This window comes from Nerophis ophidion, linkage group LG06 (genome assembly GCF_033978795.1).
Source record: "Nerophis ophidion isolate RoL-2023_Sa linkage group LG06, RoL_Noph_v1.0, whole genome shotgun sequence".
Taxonomy (NCBI): Eukaryota; Metazoa; Chordata; class Actinopteri; order Syngnathiformes; family Syngnathidae; genus Nerophis; species Nerophis ophidion.
Genome location: NC_084616.1, coordinates 43,920,517 through 43,939,826, shown reverse-complemented (window position 1 = coordinate 43,939,826; position 19,310 = coordinate 43,920,517). Strand labels below are relative to the sequence as shown.

General features: G+C 39.0%; 1 protein-coding gene across 3 annotated transcripts in view; it reads left to right on the top strand.

The window, feature by feature from the left end:
* The window catches only part of LOC133554752 (contactin-3-like), a 246,167-nt gene that overhangs the window by 121,523 nt on the left and 105,334 nt on the right, over window positions 1-19,310 (top strand). For all 3 annotated transcript variants that reach the window (XR_009807197.1, XM_061903853.1, XM_061903854.1), the window contains exons 6-8: window positions 10,925-11,128; window positions 12,238-12,340; window positions 14,134-14,318. Coding sequence is in view for 2 of the 3 variants with exons in the window: in XM_061903853.1 (XP_061759837.1) it covers window positions 10,925-11,128; window positions 12,238-12,340; window positions 14,134-14,318 (492 nt within the window). In the remaining variant the exon portion in view is untranslated. The remainder of the gene's footprint in view (window positions 1-10,924; window positions 11,129-12,237; window positions 12,341-14,133; window positions 14,319-19,310) is intronic.

Sequence of the window (19,310 nt, the reverse complement as noted above, 5' to 3'; positions counted from 1 at the left end):
AGTTGACCAAATACTTATTTTCCACCATAATTTACGAATAAATTCTTTAAAATTCCTACAATGTTAAATTCTTTAAAATTCCTTCAATGTGAATGCCTGGATTTTCTTGTCACATTCTGTCTCTCACAGTTGAAGTGTACCTATGATGAAAAATACAGACCTCTGTCATCATTTTAAGTGGGAGAACTTGCACAATCGGTGGCTGACTAAATACTTTTTTGCCCCACTGTTTGTGTATATATACAGTATATATATATATATATATATATATATATATATATATATATATATATATATATGTATATATATATATGTATATATATATGTATATATATATATATATATACACATATATATATATATATATATATATGTATATATGTATATATGTATATATATATATATATATATATATATATATATATATATATATATATATATATATATATATATATATATATATATATATAAGCATAAGCTGCTTTTATGTCATTGCATGTGGCATGTTGGTGTGATTATGCACATGCTAAGATTAGATAAAAATGATTCTTTATCCTCCCTTTTTTGCGTTTCCTCATAGCTTAAACGCTTGACTTAATGTCTAAGTAAGTGCTTCTACTTCTCGGTGACCCCAAAGCATACCCAGTAGCAAAACCCTGCGAACAATGCTGGTGGCAAAATGCATGAACCTTATAATTTATTACTTTGGTGTTGTTCAACACGAACATCCAACATTGTAACATTTTTACAACACAATTCATCATCGGCCCCTTTTAAACATCCATCCATCCATTTCCTACCGATTGTCCCTATCAGAGCCTATCCCAGCCGCATTTGGCCGGAAGGCGGGGTACATCCTGGACAAGTCGCCACCTCATCGCAGGGCCAATACAGATAGACAGACAATCGTACACACTCACATTCAAACACTAGGGCAGACCTGGGCAAATTAAGGCCCGGGGGCCACATGCGGCCCGTTGAGCTTTTCAATCTGGCCCGCCGGACATTCCCAAATATTTTTTTTAGATTTTTAAGATGGAAACTGTAGCTGCCATTTTGATGTGCAGTGATCTTTTCAAAATACCGTAAGTCTTGAACTATACAAAGTATTTCATTGGTTGAAATCTGCACTCTTGCATGATATACTAGTTACTATGGTAATCTAATTAGTTACTATGGTCATCTAAGTTACAGTAGCTCAGACGAAGCAACAAGCAGTTTGGTTGGCGAGCGTTTTCACAGTGTCAGCCTGAAATGCGGGTGTCAGGGACAGTCGCAGAAGTAGATTTTTAAAACAAACTTCTAAAGCTTAGTGATATATCAGATATGTCAGATTGTAAGTGTTTTGTTTTTTTTTCTTTACCCTTTGCCTTCAAATTACGTGGTGTTTGTTGAAATTTTGTTGCGTTTCGCTTCATTGTAAAATATGTCTATCGAGAGGGTAGGTGACGTTCATGTGTTATCAATATTCAGTGTTTTATCATTCATAGTTAATATTGTAAATAGATGGATGGATAGATAGTACTTTATCTATTCCTTCAGGGGAGTTCCTTCAGGAAAATTAACATTTTCAACACAATCCCATTCAAGATCAGACAAACATTACAGGGAGACAGAACAGGATCGCTGACGGGTCTGCCGACTTCCAGCGCCCCTTACAAAAAAGGTGAGATACAGGTAAACAAGGAGGGTAATGGGAGAAAAAAATAAAGGATTAAAATAAAAAAAATCGGTCTAAGCCTGGGCCTCTGGACAGGGGGTCCAGAGTGAGGCCAAGGGGAAAAAACAACTCTAGTCATAGTACACATCCTTCTTACATGTGTGTAAGAGGTAAACATCAAAGAAAACAAAGGACATGAAAGAAATTAAAGCAGCAGAGCTGATGCAACCAGCCACTTCTACATACAGCTATGAATAAAAAGTAAAAGAAACAAAAACCCTGTGGTGGCCTCTGCGGAGTTCCACGCCATCGTCTGTTGGGGTAGAGAGAGTATGACCAGAGACAGGAGCAGACCCAACAAAGCAACTAAGAGAGCCGACTCCACTCTCGGCCGCCAAGTGTCCAGTCCGCGTGGATATGTCCAAGAAGACTGAGGTGTCCGATACCTGCTCATTCAGCCAAGACACCGTGAAGCTTGTCCGTCCCGGCGCTCAGTGCCACCTCCGCATCCCCCCCAGTCTCTCCAAACTGACTCTGGTGTGGCAAAGACCCAGCAGCTGGTCTCCATGGCCAAAAGGCTCCCGGGAGGCAGATTCAGAAGTCCACAAAAAGCACCGCAGAGGTCACAAAAGTGACCCCCCTTGTCACACAGTCCCAAAGGGTCCTGGACCAAAAGGCAAAAAAATATATATCTATATAAATAATAACACATGAAAACAAAAGGATGACACAAGAGCACAGAGCTCCTGCCAACAGCAGCCACTACAGCAGCGCCATCTTGGAAAAAATCCCACATTTGTTATTTTCATATACAAACCCCGTTTCCATATGAGTTGGGAAATTGTGTTGGATGTGAATATTAACAGAATACAATGATCTGCAAATTATTTTCAACCCATATTCAGTTGAATGCACTACAAAGACAAGATATTTGATGTTCAAACTCATAAACTTTATTTTTTTTTTGCAAATAATAATTAACTTAGAAATTCATGGCTGCAACACATGCCAAAGTAGTTGGGAAAGGACATGTTCACCACTGTGTTACATCACATTTTCTTTTAACAACACTAAATAAACATTTGGGAACTGAGGAAACTATTTGTGGAAGCTTTGAAAGTGGAATTATTTACCATTCTTGCTTGATGTACAGCTTAAGTTGTTCAACAGTCTTGTTGTCGTATTTTACGCTTCATAATGCGACACACATTTTCGGTGGGAGACATGTCTGGACTGCAGGCGGGAAAGCACCCGCATTCTTTTACTAAGAAGCCACGATGTTGTAACACGTGGCTTGGCATTGTTTTGCTAAAATAAGCAGGGGCGTCCATGATAACATTGCTTAGATGACAATATATGTTGCTCCAAAACCTGTATGGACCATTCAGCATTAATGGTGCCTTCACAGATGTATAAGTTACCCATGCCTTGGGCACTAATTCACCCCCATACCATCACGGATGCTGGCTTTTGAACTTTGCACCTATAACAATCTGAATGGTTATATTCCTCTTTGTTCCGGAGGACACCACGTCCACAGTTTCCAAATATAATTTAAAATGTGGACTCGTCAGACCACAGAACACTTTTCCACTTTGCATCAGTCCATCTTAGATGAGCTCGGGCCCAGCAAAGCCGGCGGCGTTCCTTTGTGTTGTTGATAAATGGCTTTCGCTTTGCATAGTAGAGTTTTAACTTGCACTTACAGATGTAGCGACCAACTGTAGTTACTGACAGTGGTTTTAATAAGTGTTGCTGAGCCCATGTAGTGATATCCTTTACACACTGATGTCGGTTTTTGATGCAGTACCGCCTGAGGGATCAACGGTCAGTAATACCATCGCTTACGTGCAGTGATTATTCCAGATCCTCTGAACCTTTTGATGATTTTGCGGACCGTAGATGGTAAAATCCCTAAATTCCTTGCAATAGCTCGTTGAGAAATGTTGTTCTAAAACTGTTCAACATTTTGCTTACAAAATTGGTGACCCTCACCCCATCCTTGTTTGTGAATGACTTAGCATTTCATGGAAGCTGTTTTTATACCCAATCATGGCACCCACCTATTCCCAATTAGCCTGCACACCGGTGGGATGTTCCAAATAAGTGTTTGATGACCATTCCTCAACTTTATCAGTATTTATTGCCACCTTTCCCAACTTCTGTGTCATGTATTGCTGGCATCAAATTCTAAAATTAATGATTATTCGCAAAAAAAAAAAAATTAATCAATTTGAACATCAAATATGTTGTCTTTGTAGCATATTCAACTGAATATGGGTTGAAAATGATTTGCAATTCATTGTATTCCGTTTATATTTACATCTAACATAATTTCCCAACTCTAATGGAAACGGGGTTTGTACATTTTGGGTGTCTCATTCAGTAAACAAATTTAGAATTCTATTCCGTTTTTTAAGGCGGTCTGTCATAACGTTTTTGGCATTCAATCAGACATTATAGTGATGTTTTTTTATTAATGATCCTAAAAATAGATATACCGGCCCCCAGACACACTGTTGTCTCTAAATTGTGCCCCCAAGTCAAAATAATTGCCCGGGCCTGCACTTGATCCAATTTTGTGTTGTGAATCAACCTATTCCCAGGTCCATGTCTTTGGGGGTGGGAGGAAGCGGGAGTAATCAGAGGGAACCCACGCAGTCACGGCGAGAACATGTAAACAGGCACCAACCCCTATACCAGGGGTCGGGAACCTTTTTGGCTGAGAGAGCCATGAAAGCCAAATACTTTAAAATGTATTTCCGTGAGAGCCATATCATATTTTTTAACACTGAATACAACTAAATGCGTGCATTTTTTAAGTAAGAACAACATCTTTAGAGTAAAATAAGTCTTTAATTAATTTGAATAACATTGTTATTTCTTGAACAGGTGCGGTAGAAACGGATGGATGGATTAAAATGCATGAGAGTGTTTTATATTTTGAACGTTATTTTTAACAATGTGATTACCAGCGGAATTATTCATTACCTATCGTGTTAAGCAATGTCAGCTAAGATTTATCTGAGAGCCGGATGCAGTCATCAAAAGAGCCACATCTGGCTCTAGAGCCATAGGTTCCCTACCCCTGCCCTATACCACCGTGCACCAAACTTAGTATAGTGCACACCGGTCAACTGTCCCATTTTCCCCGGTAAATCCCGTTGTTTGCCCTTGTCAATGAAAAGTAGTCTTCGGCGACACCCTGTAAACATCTGCGCAACAATAGTGACACGGGGGAGTGTTCTCGTGGCAGGAAGCCTGGCGAGTCGCATGTTATGTCATTCCATCAAATAAACACATCCAGAGAGATGGCGACATAAAGATAACAGAAAAGCCATCTCTGCCAAAGAACCTAAACCTTGTGTAAATATGTTGGCATATAGGGGACTTGTTATACTTACCTTAAGTCTTTAGAGCAGGCAGGTCACACATCCTCATGCGCTTGTCAGACGTACAATACCGAGGAAAAAATGACGTGAGCCGGCATGAAAAATGTCTCACGCCTGCGACCCTGAAAGACGCTTAAACCATTGTTTAGGAACTCTTAAAGTGAGGCAAAAAAAAACTGGATTTAATTGCAGTTTGTCGAGGAAAGTTTAAAAAATCAAATTTTTTTCTCCTATTTTCTCCGCAGGTTATTTCGTATATTTTGAAATGTAAGTGTTGACAGTTATGGTGCAGTTACAGTTGGGTATATTTCAGGAAATGCTGAAAGGGGAAATTTCTTAAAGGTTTGTTTGTGGTGCGGGCGCCCGCATCTGCTCATTCCCATGCAGGAGGGTGGTCCCTGGCGGTGCAAGCGCGTGGCGGTTGTCGGGGCTGGCGGACCTACCGGCTTCGTTGTTGTTTGACGTCGTGTATTTTACTGACTATTTAACTGCACATATTCTAGTGTTACTTTGTCATCAGTACCTAGTATTCAAATATCAGAAAATCCTGGCCAAATTCATTATTATGAAATGAGTCAGTTCAACACTCCCTACTGATTTCTTCACATGAAAAACTGATTCAAGCATGTTTTTGGACAAGCAAGTTGATTGCTTTTATTTACCCTTCACTTCATGCCATCTTTTTTCTCCTGGGACCCAGCGCGGCAATTGAAAGGATCTATTTTTTTTTAACCAATATTTTCCCCGTCTGTCATAAAAGATTATGCCTGTTGATGGAAAGGGTCAGGGTCGGACATGATTAAAGGAATATGTTTTCTAATATAATTTCTGGAAAGCAAAGCCTGTTAATATCTGCAATCAGAATTATGTATCTGACCCCACCTCACCCTTCTACACACACAATTGTATGCAAATAGTTTACTTTAATATCATTCACAGACAGTATTTCATGTACACATATTTGTTCATAGCTGCAGTGGGTTTATCAGTGGCAGACTTAATATTAGGAACAAGAAAAGTTGTGCCAGGGCTTGACAGTTATAGTCAGATTTTTCCACAAAGGCACAACATAAGCCATAGAGCATATTTGAAAAACAGAAAATATTTTTGGCTGCACACTCTAAAGTTCCATAAAGGTGAGAAAAAAGTTCTTGTAAATGCCGAAAGGACATAATTCATGATCAACAAAACGGGGCCTTAAAAATGGATCTTGCCTCATCCCCCCCTTTAAAGGATTTAAGTATCCCATACATGATTCAGGGAGCCATTATTTTACTTTAACGATGCCTCAAAGCTCTTCCGACAGTTACAGAAAAAACTGGATGCAGTCAGAATGTGGATCCATCTGTGAGCTGTGAATTGTGTATTTTAAAGGTGACCCCAGTCGTATAAAAAGCTGAATTGATATTAAAATGCATTCTCCTTTATTTAGGTTACATGTTTGTTATATTATCCATTGCTTTGAAAGGGTTTGAATAGGTGTGGTCAGACAGAACCTAATGCCTGTGACCTCCTTTTGCTAATGGAAGTACCGGGAGACTTTTATACATATACAGTATTCAAGGCTGCAATCACTTGTTCTCTCTTTGTCTCAAAAGAGAGGTTGTTAGCTGCTGACTAACAACACATATAGCTGGCAGGGATTTTTCCCAAGTGCATGACCTAAGCCGTTTCATAAAGTGAACTTGTGTGTTATGAATACAGATAGCTGGCCACGGTTAATGGCTATTCCTGTCAAGGGAACAAACTTACCAGCACCCACTTTGGCTGTACATGTGCTTTCCTGCGATACAATACACACTTGTGTGAAGCCATTCTTGATTTGCGATGTCCTTGGCCTGTCATGTTTTATTTTTCTTCCTTCCTCTCATGCCATTACAAGGGGAATTGATGCTGCCTGTTCATTATGCACGAGCTAAATAGAACCGCAATGAAAATCTGCCAGTCACTGTCATTCAGTTTTACGTTATTCCATTACAGTCCTTCCGCGGGATGCTCTCACGTCAGATCATCAAATAGAATCCTGAGTATCTCCAACATCCCGTTTCCTGTCTCTCACCATAAATCTTTAACTAACAGTTAGCGATTTCTTATTTGCTGTTGAGCAGTGTGTTGTGCCCTGCACTTCTGGATGGTGTTGTTTCAAAAGTGACATTAATTATGCATAATCTCGTTAAGATGAGTGCTGGGGGATGTATGATTTAGGCGCTGGGAATATATTACATCTGTTCCCACTGTGGATCTGACAGATCAAGTAAGGTTGCATTAGATATGTTTCACAGAGGCAAAGGTCCAGGTCTAAAGAAAAGGTAATATATGCAGGTTCCACCTTCCTTTTTTTGCATTGAACCAGGTGCCAGTTTCATTTTTTTTTCCAATTACAACGCCATTCAATTAGTTTATTTTGAAAGAAAAGAAAACAATAGATATACTGTATTTTCCGGACTATAAAGTATACCGGTATTTAAGCTGCTCCCACTAAATTTTAAAAGAAAAACATTTTCTTCCACAAATTAGCCACTCCTGACTATAAGCGGCAGGAACAGATGTTGTAAAATGTGTTATTTACAAAATAAGCTTTTGTAAATTTTTATTTATATAGCTTAATTGTTTACAAACGATGCCTGTCACACGGAAGTAAAATGGCTGATCAAACAAAAGAGAAGCCGTTGTCAGGGACTCACTAGCTGTGGAAGTCAGCTTCCAATCAGTTAAACAGACTCAATAACTCCAAAGTGACGTTTTGATGAATTTACTGAGGAATTTGTGAAACTTACTCAATACGAAATAAATGCCATTTAAGTTAATAATGCTAACAGACACTGGTAAACGTGTTAGCATATTAGCTAATGCTAATGAATATACTACAATAGCACATAGAAATATGAATTAAAACTCTTACAGACGTCATGCATGGGACAGTTGAAAAAGAATGAATTGTTTTACATATATTGCAAAATTGATTGATTGAAACTTTTGTTAGTAGATTGCACAGTACAGTACATTCCGTACAATTGACCACTAAATGGTAACACCCGAATACGTTTTTCAACTTGTTTAAGTCAGGGTCCACGTTAATCAATTCATGGTAACTTACAAACATTGCTTGGAGTGATGAATGAAGAATCCATACCAGTAAAAACGCTATGGATGGCTAGAAGACGTGACGGCACTTCCGGTGCAAAGCACTAAACAGAAAGAAATACTGTAGACGTTTACACCGCAGCACCTGCAGTGAGCGGACTTTTCCAAAAGATGACGCTATAGCACAAACAATAGCACACCTTTTCAGTTTTTTTGCCTGTGTTTTATGAAAACTATTTGGAGTATGGCCGCCAACGAAGAAAATCCATAAATTATCCACACTGTTTTATAAGCCGCAGGATTCAAAGCGTAGGAAAACATCGGCGGCTTATAGTCCTGAATTTACAGTAATGGTTATTTGAATGTCACGGCCAGGGTTTTATTAATCGACTACTCTTCTTGACATGACATAACCGCCTATACACTGTACAAACTATAGATGTACTGTACAAATATGATGCCATTTATATGCATTTACTTTAAGGGCATGGGACAATCTGATCGGCTCATAAGGCAGATGCAGGGAAGGTCAATAAGACAATAAAAAAATTAGAAGTGTTAACTGGCACACGAAAGCATGAGTGCTGGCATACACAAGATGCCATGACTGATGAGACCAGGTAAATATGATAATTAGACAAGGAGCACAACTCAAACAGAAACGGTCTCCAATCAGGAGTAAAAAATCTGATAAAATACTGCACTAAGGCAATGTATCCATCACAATAACCCAGTTCACTGTAGTTATAAATTCACACAGCAGTGTTAATTCTGAGGACTAAACCTAAAACTCAATGTTGGATGGATTTTTTTCTCCGTTCTAACAATTTGTGTATATTCTGAAAAACAGCCAGCTTTCTGCATGTGTCTTGTCATACAGTCTTAAACGTTGCACGCTGATTCTTGGAGCATACAGCAGCATAACCATCCAATCAGTTTTTTTTTGTAGTTGTCAAACCCTGCTTTTCAAAACCTCAAAATTGTTTTGACAGAAGAAAAATAATTCCTCACCTGCAGGGCAAAATGAGCTTGCATATACCTTAACATATCATGTGCTTTTAACTGTTTTGCAATCAGAATATTGTGGTACAGATCAACATTTGTACAATTACAGTCCTGCAGTTTTAAAAGGGTCATATTATGATATATATATTTTTTTCTACATTTAAAACACTTCCTTGTGGTCTACATAACATTTAATGGTGGTTCTTTGGTCAAAATTTTGCATAGACTTTGCTTTACGGACCGTTTTCAAGCTGCTTTCTGACAGTCTTTTCAGGATGGGCCGTTTTGTTGGCGGGTCTTATTTACTTGCCTCCTGTTCACCTGTGTTTTCTCGCCGCCAGCCATGTTGTAGTTTTTAGCGCTGCAATGTGGAATCCACTCACAGATACTGTATAAGTTCAAACTATACACTAATTTGTATTAAAGGGGCAACAGTAGAGAATGCATGTGCATGTATGAGCCAGTCTGCTCCACAAGGTGAGGATTGCAAAACTCCAGGAGTTTATTGACCTCAGCGTCGAACTACAATAGCGGACTCGCGCAAAGCACTTTGTGTAAATTCCGACCATATAAGGAGATATCGGCTGACGTCACAACTGGGAAAACATCACAAATGGGGGCAAATTCCAAACGGCTCTTTGGAGAGTATGAAGAAGGCAAGACTGTTTTACAAATATCTCCACCACGGCGCTATGGTTTGATTTCAGATTTTTGGGACTTACTGTTTGCAAATACACAAAACAGGTACTATTAGGTAAGAAAACTTTGTTTTGCATAGTATGTCCCCTTTAATCAGATGTAAACTAACCTGTGTTACTCAAGAACGAAAAGCAGGAAACACTGTTGCATTTGATTAAAAGTGAAGGGACAGGTGACAAAGTATGTTGTGCAGGCTTCACCCAATCTGAAGTCTTTCAAGCCGTTCTTACATTGAGAGTCGAAAGGTTTGCAGTAGTATATAAAATCCCCCAAATTTCCTAAAAGGAAAGAAAAAAATACTTGATTCTGTCCGCATTGAGCTGCGCCACACTGCAATTATTCCTTTTAGGGGAGAGTCGATTTATTGCTTTTAGACTAAAATTGCCTTTGGGGCAGGGATGCAATATGGTCCAGAGCAATTTATCTGGATGTCAATGTGTCAAAACCGCCATCTTTGTTTTTTATAATCTTTCATGTCCATGGTGCAAAGCCTGCCGGAATGCTGTCCTCTTGGTTTTTTATTGTAGAACTTCTTTCCTTAAAACTTGGGTGGGATAGGATGATGAATTGTTGAGTGAGGTGGCACCACTTAATTGCCTAATCTGTAATTCATAAACTTTTTGTGACATCCTGATATTTGTAATAAAGGGTCTCATAATTAAAAGTAAATTTATTATTTATTTTAGGTGTACGACAACCCCAAACAGTAAATGTTATGACTGTTCTTTGTAAGTAATAATGTCGAACCATTACATAAAGCAATATGAATATGAAAGCATATTTTGATGCAGTTGTTGTCAGTTATCACTGTCTCATAGTGAACCCAACACATTGAAACCAGTATTCAAGCGTGTGAGAATAATTGCTCCATGGTTATTCATTTCCGTTTTTAATCAGGGAAGGTTGGCACAAGCTGTTCGATCCGCTAATTGCTTCATCTCCAAAGGCATGCCTTCAAACTGAAATGGCTGCAGTTTAATCAAACTCTGCCGGTTAAACAGGTCTTAAGCATACTTTTACAGCGAGAGCACATATTTGAATTTTGCACATCATGTCTGCTGTGCCCATGACTGTGTGTTTACAGAGCTTACCTTCACGTGGATCTTCAACGAGTACCCGTCGTTTGTCATCCAGGACACACGGCGATTTGTGTCCCAGAAGACGGGCAACCTCTACATTGCCAAAGTTGAACCATCTGATGTGGGCAACTACACTTGTGTAGTCACCAACACCGTCACCAAAAGCAGTGTTCAAGGGCCACCCACACCCCTAGTGCTTCGATTAGATGGTAAGAACAACGCCGCATTAATAAAAAACTCACCCTTGGAGGCGGAGCATTGTATTAACATTTGGTGCAAGTTTGATGATTTTTGTCAGAGCAAGGTCTGAAGTAAAGGACAGTTTCAAAAAGGGTTTTTGGCTTTCTGGGTTGGAAAATGCAACCCTGGAAGCATTTGTCATCCGAGCAGCTCTGTTTCTCCTTTTTTATTTTCATATTAAGCAAGAAAAGTTTGTAAAAATGTTTTTGCAGTTTTCAATAGCAGTGGTTCTCAACCTTTTTTCAGTGATGTACCCCCTGTGAACATTTTTTAAATTCAAGTACCCCTTAATCGGAGCAAAGCATTTTTGGTTGAAAAAAAGAGATCAAGAAGTAAAATATAGCACTATGTCATCAGTTTCTGATTTATTAAATTGTATAACAGTGCAAAATATTGCTCATTTGTAGTGATTTTTCTAGAATTATTCGGAAAATAACTAAAAACGTGTTGAAAAATAAATAACTAATTCAATTATAAATAAACATTTCTACACATAGAAGTAATCATCAACTTAAAGTGCCCTCTTTGGGGATTGTAATAGAGATCCATCTGAATTCATCAACTTAATTCTAAACATTTCTTCACAAAAAAATAAATCTTTAACATCAATAAAGATTTAGCAAAAAATCCAGCTGTCAACACTGAATATTGCATTGTTGCATTTCTTTTCACAGTTTACGAACTTACATTCTTATTTTGTTGAATAATTATTCAATAAATATATCTATAAAGGATTTTTTAATTGTTACTATTTTTAGAATATTTTAAAAAAATCTCCCTTACCCCTTGGCATACCTTCAAGTACCCCCAGGGGTACGCGTACCCCCATTTGAGAACCACTGCTCTATAGAACACTTTAGGCATTGATTGTCATCTGCAGAAAGTAATTACAATAATTTCAGTCAAATTCCCAATAGAGGTCAAATTAGCATGAGAGACTGTGCTTTATCATTATCACTATTGGATTGGTGCACTTTGTTTTGTTTGTCTTTTTATGACCTTTTCAGCAACTAACCTGGATAAAAGTTATCTTCAGACTCATGTGACATCGACTCTCAATTTCTCTTTGCAATCCCAGGTGTGATGGGTGAATATGAGCCAAAGATTGAGGTGCAGTTCCCGGAAGTTGTTCCCGTGGCTAAAAGCTCAACTGTCAAGCTGGAATGTTTTGCACTTGGAAAGTACGTCCCACTGTGCCTTGTTACTTCACAATTATGACTCACAGTTACTGCACTACACATACCGTACGCTATCTGGTAGTGTGTGGGGAACCATGTAAAGTGATTGGGGGAACAAATGATTGCACATGCTAATGACTCCTTGGTGTGCTGCAGTTACAGTACAAGCTAAAAATAAATGTTCTGAATGTTTTTAAAGGGGTTTTTGTGGCCTTGTGCATTAAATTAAAAATCAGTCATTTATAACAGGATTTTCTGTTGCATTTCTCTTTTGGGTAGTTTCAGATAGTGTAAAAAATGAATGGACCCTTTTTTTTGTATCATGCACCATGTTTGGGGAACTCACATTTTATCATGGTGTATCACAGCGCATGGTGAGGTGCATCTTGCGAAAAAAAAAAGGGTTTAGTCTAATTATGATATAGGGGCTGATCAACTAAAGGTTTGCAAGTATTAAAACACATGCAAACTTGACAGCACATGTAAAGCTGATCTACTAAACAGATGATTGTGTATCCTAAATGAGCAGAAGAGAGAAAGCAATTAATTCACCGTGTCTATGTATTGTATATGAAAAATATTTGCTGATTATCAAAACGCCCACAATACTGGGAGAAAAAGATGCAACTATAATCGTTTAGCTCTCGCAATGTGATTTATCAAGACTGAACCTGTCCAGCAGGCGCTTTTTTATGCCTATATTTAGCGTGTTTGAAATGTGCGTGCAAACTGGCACAGTAATGCACAAATTGTCGTGAGAAAGGAGCCGATTGTGGTACAAAGACAGACAATGCACAGAAAATCCTCCGTCATATGTGTGTGTGTGTCAACATTTTTGGACTGTCATGACTAAAAACTAATAGACATATCTACTCAGCAATATGATGTCATAATTTTATAGCTGTTAGATGACCTAAAGCGCTGATTAAAATACATTCACATTATTAGTTTTGGTGTCTGTAGGAAGGTTTTTATATATATATATATATATATATATATATATATATATATATATGTATATATATATGTATATATAAATTATTATTAATCATTTATCTCTCTTATGAAAAAATCTCTCACAACAAGCATTTCAAACGCATTCTTCCATGCTTTTCTGAATAATTCCAGTCACACATCTGCACCTCCCACAGCGCACCCTCGGTGTGTAAAAATATTATTTTGTCAAGATCGCGCTTTCACAGGTTATCGTCCAGAAAAGGAGGTGTGTGCTGCATATTCCACAACATAGCAAAACAGCACCATTGGGCCATATGATGTCATGGGACGGTGTGGCGCAGTGGGAGAGTGGCCGTGCGCAACCCGAGGGTCCCTGGTTCAATCCCTACCTAGTACCAACCTCGTCACGTCCGTTGTGTCCTTGAGCAAGAGACTTCACCCTTGCTCCTGATGGGTGCTGGTTAGCGCCTTGCATGGCAGCTCCCTCCATCAGTGTGTGAATGGGTAAATGTGGACGCAGTGTCAAAGCGCTTTGAGTACCTTGAAGGTAGAAAAGCGCTATACAAGTACAACCCATTTATGAATGTGGAGGGAAATGAGTGTTTCCTCGGGCGCCGCCAGTAGTGCATATAAAAACCTCTGTGTAAATTGGGTGGTTTGCACCACGTTTGCATTTGTTATCAATTGCAAAAACAGCCATAGTAATTCACACGGAACATGCCCACTTGCTATTCTATAGTTTGCACACACTGTTTTGTTGAAATACTAGATCAGGCCCATTGTGTTTAACATTAAAGGGAGTCCTCATACAAGCATGTTGCCTCTTTTCCACTTCTTAGCCCGGTGCCAGCCATCAGTTGGAGAAGAGTTGATGGAGCCTCTTCTGGAAGAAAGGTGGATATCAATAAAGCCAACGGAGTGTTAGAAATCCCTTACTTTCAGCAGGAGGATGCTGGGATGTATGAATGTTTGGCTGAGAACAGCAGAGGAAAAAACTCTGTCAAAGGAAAGCTGTCGTTCTATGGTGAGTAGGAGGATAAATCTTTACACCTCTTTTCTTCCTCTCACTTCTCGTTCTAAAATATGTACAGTTGAAGTCGTTGTTTAAAATACTCTACCCAATGATTTACAGTAGTTATAAAAGTCAAGGATTCACTCCAATTGAGCATGGTTGAAAATGGTTCAACATATAGGAGTAGTTTAGATGAGTCCAGCAAAAAGTCAAATTTGTTGTTGAGAAACGTGTAGCTTTTATTAGATCCTATAAATAACTGCATCATATGTTGGTGTTTGGCAGTAAATTAACCGATTCCCAATAGCTCATTTCTGACAAGCTCTTTATTGTACCGGCAGCTAACATTGGGGGCAGTGCACGCAGATTTGTATCACCTTTCAGGGAGGAGTGATTTGCCCCTCGCCAACACTGCACTTATGGCCCGTATTCTGAGTAAGCTTTTACCGGCCTTTGATGAAAAATTTAATGGTTTCTCTCCCCATTAGTTTATGCATTGACGACGTCTGCCTACTAAACATGTGGCTGTGCTTGAATTTAATAATCATATCTTGATTTCTCTTGAGAGGGAGGATGCTTTTGATATGATAATATGAAACCTAGGTGGCGCATGACAGTTTTAAGAATATTTTTGTTTTTTCAGTTATTAAAGACAAGTATGCATTGAAAAATATTTTACCTAGATTACCGTATTTTTCGGAGTATAAGTTGCACCTGCCAAAAATGCATAATAAAGAAGGAAAAAACATATATAAGTCGCACTGGAGTATAAGTCACATTTTTGGGGGAAATTTATTTGATAAAACCCAACACCAAGAATAGACATTTGAAAGGCAATTTAAAATAAATAAAGAATAGTGAACAACAGGCTGAATAAGTGTACGTTATATGACGCATAAATAACCAACTGAGAATGTGCCTGGTATGTCGACGTAACATATTAAAGTAAGAGTCATTAATATAACTATAACATATAGAAAATGCTATACGTTTACCAAACAATCTGTCACTCCTAATCGATAAATCCCATGAAATCTTATACGTCTAGTCTCTTACGTGAATGAGCTAAATAATATTATTTAATATTGTACGGTAATGTGTTAATCATTTCATCACATAAGTTGATCCTGGGTATAAGTCGCACCCCTGGCCAAACTATGAAAAAAACTGCGACTCATAGTCAGAAAAATACGGTAATCAAAATTCAAAAGTGTGATTAGTTATCAGTTCTCATATGACAACAACCCAGATTGACTGGCAACACTAAATATGCCCTATTGAATGAATGTGAGTGTGAATATTGTCTTGTCAATCTGTGTTGGCTCTGCGATGAGGTGGCGACTTGTCCAGGGTGTACCTCGCCTTTCGTCCATGTGCAGCTGAGATAGGCTCCAGCACCCTCCGCGACCCCGACAGAGACAAGCGGTATAAAATGGATGGATGGATGACATCAACCCAAACAAATTTTGCTCTTGTCTTAATACCCAGTTACTGTAACTGTCTGTCACCTGCCGTTTAATACAAACATTTACTCAGGAGCTAGTGGAACATTCATCGACTCTATAAAAGAACAAAAAAATGATTAGAGGAAAGGGATCTTGCGACATCAAGCTATTACAGTATCAAAAAGAATTGAATGTTGCGTAGTTTTCAATGTCGAACATAATTGCCCTCCTGTAGTTGTAGGGGCTTTCGAAATTAAGTCGTGGTTCAGCTCTTCAATGAACAATGGGCATAGAGTAAATAATATCCTAGATAACACGAGTCAATGTTTGGATATGTTACCATTGTGTATTTTATTATGCTATCTCTGTCAGATTCATATGTAATGAAACACTTTTGTTTTTGTTCCTATTTAAAGTACATTAACTTTTTTTATGTTTGGGATGTAATTTCGCCTTAAAACAGTTTGTGGCTGTAAATAAATCATTTACATAACATTTACCACACACATCTCAATTCAGGTCAAGAAATTCCTTTGGATCAGCTGATAAAAACACCCTTGTCGATACAATTTGCATATACCTAAATCTTGTCATTGACATTTCTGCATTTATTGACAAATTAGATAAAAATGTTGTGCAACCTTGCTCACAAACAAAGAAACCGCAATTAAAATACATCCATGTAAAGACGGGTAGTTTTTCTGTATGTTTTTGTCTCCAGATTGAAATGTAAATATTCACAATTTAAATATTGGTCTCAGCTCAAGCCATGATTGATCCAATTGTTCACGACAGGTTGTGAAACATACTAAAAAGTACTCAGCATTCTATAAAATCACAATATGGCAAAGCCTTTGCATCAATTCCCCAAATGAGAAACTCACTAAATAATTTAATAAGAAAAGAAGTGCATTAATTACTGAGCAGACTATGCAATGCAGCATGTCAAGGAAATGAACCTTCAGATTCGTCTCTCCCCTTGACCCTGGCAGGACATCCTATATTAATGTGTCTTCTGCACAGGGGCCATACATCTTCCTCTTCTGTCACCAGAGATAAGGTTCACATTATTTATGTGACACTGGCATAAATATAGAGGCAATCTTGGAAATTCAGATGTCGCAAATTGAAAATAAAAGAGGACTACGCTCAAAGATAGCCTCAATTAAACAAATACATTTTCCAATGGAATTTTAGCACCCATTATTCATTATTCCTTTTTAATGCAAATACCGTTCTAATTTTAGTTTTATTTTAGTTTTAGTAAATTTTAGTTAATTATAATTTTCACCAAAATGATTCACGGGCGCGGCCACCTCTGCTGCTCACTGTTCCCCTCACCTCCCAGAAGGTTGGGAGTTCAAACCCTTGCTTGGCACTCCGCATCAAGGGTTGGAATTGGGGGTTAAATCAGCATAAATGATTCCTGGGCGCGGCACCACTGCTGCCCACTGATCCCCTCACTTCACAGGGGGTGATCAAGGGGATGGGTCAAATGCAGAGGACACATTTTACCACACCTAGTGTGTGTGTGAAAATCATTGGTACTTTACTTTACTTTAACAAGGGGATGGGTCAAAAGCAGAGGATAATTTTACCACACCTAGTGTGTGTGTGAAAATCATTGGTACTTTAATTTAATTTTTACAGTCTAACCTCAATTCATGAACACATTTGATCCTTGAACAGTCTTTGTAAATGGACACGTTTTTTATATTGAAGCGAACTTCTCCATAAGAAACAATGTAAACATGAATAATGGGTTCCAGCCTTGACGAAGGTCCATATTTTAGTACAAGTGTGTACACTTTGAACACAATACAAAGCGCTATATGTTGTAGGTTGTGTCTGTCACCACACATCGTAAATGCTCTTCCTGTGAACAGGATAAATGACAGAGACACAGGGCAGCTAACATCCATCTATGGTTGTACGGTATACCGGTATTAGTATTGTACCGTGATACTAATGAATCATATTCTGTACTATACCGCCTCTAAAAAGTACTGGTCTATTTTTTTATTTATATTATGTTTATGAACTCCGGAAATATATCCCTGGACACATGAGGACTTTGAATCTGACCAATGTATCATCCTGTAACGACTCGGTATCGGATTGATACCCAAATTCATTGTATCATCCAAAACTAATGTAAAGTATGAAACAACAGAATCATTTTTGATTTTTACATCTTAACAGAAGTGTAGATAGAACATGTTGAAATAGAAAGTAAGCAGATATTAACAGTAAATAAACAAGTGGATTAATAATCAATTTTTACAGCTTGTCCCTCATAATGTTGACAAAATAATGGAATGATAAATGACACAATATGTTACTGCATATGTCATCAGCTAAATTAGGAGCCTTTGTTTGTTTACTTACGATTAAAAGACAAGATGTCTCATACGTTCACTATTTTATTTAAGGACAAACTTTCAATAAGAAACATATGTTAAATGTACCGTAATATGTTTTGTTAAAATAAAACCAAATATGCTGTGTTTTGTGGTCCCCTTTTATTTAGAAAAGCACCGAAAGGATTGAAACACATTTTGGTACCGGTACTAAAATATTCCCCTCTCTGAGCTGCCACCTTATCGTGGTAGAGGAGTTTGCGTGTCCCAATGATCCTAGGAGCTATGTTGTCCGGGGGCTTTATTCCCCCTCGTAGGGTCTCCCAAGGCAAACAGGTCCTAGGGGAGAGATCAGACAAAGAGCAGCTCGAAGACCTTTATGAAGAAGACGTATTGAGGACCCAGATTTCCCTCGCCCGGACCCGGGTCACCGGGGCCCACCTCTGCAGCCAGGCCTGGAGGTGGGGCACGATGGCGAGCGCCTGATGGCCGGGCCTGTTCCCGGCCACAGCCCGAAGAAGCAATGTGGGTCCCCCCTCCAATGGGCTCACAACCCCATAGCAGGGGCCATAAAGGTCGGGTGCGATGTGAGCTGGGCGGCATCCGAAGGCAGGGCACTTGGCGGTCCGATCCTCGGCTACATAAGCGATCTCTTGGGACGTGGAACTTCACCTGATTGATTTATTGATTGATTGAAACTTTTTTTAGTAGATTGCACAGTTCAGTTCATATTCCGTACAATTGACCACTAAATGGTAACTCCCGAATACGTTTTTCAACTTGTTTAAGTCAGGGTCCACGTTAATCAATTCATGGTTCACCTCACTGGGTAGGAAGGAGCCTGAGCTAGTGTGCGAAGTGGAGAATTTCCGGCTGGATTTAGTCAGACTCACTTCGACGCACAGCAAGGGCTCTGGAACCACTTCTCTCGAGAGGGACTGGACTCTCTTCCACTCTGGCGTGAGAGGCAAAGGGTTGGGGTGGCAATTCTCGTTGCCCCCAGGCTCAAAGCCTGCACGTTGGAGTTCAGCCCAGTGGACGAGAGGGTAGCCTCCCTCCGCCTTCGAGTGAGGAGACGGGTCCTGACTGTTGTTTGTGCTTACGCACCAAACAGCAGTTCAGATTACCCACCCTCCCTGGGTACACTCGAGGGAGTACTGGAGAGTGCTCCCCCGGGTGATTCCCTTCTTCTACTGGGG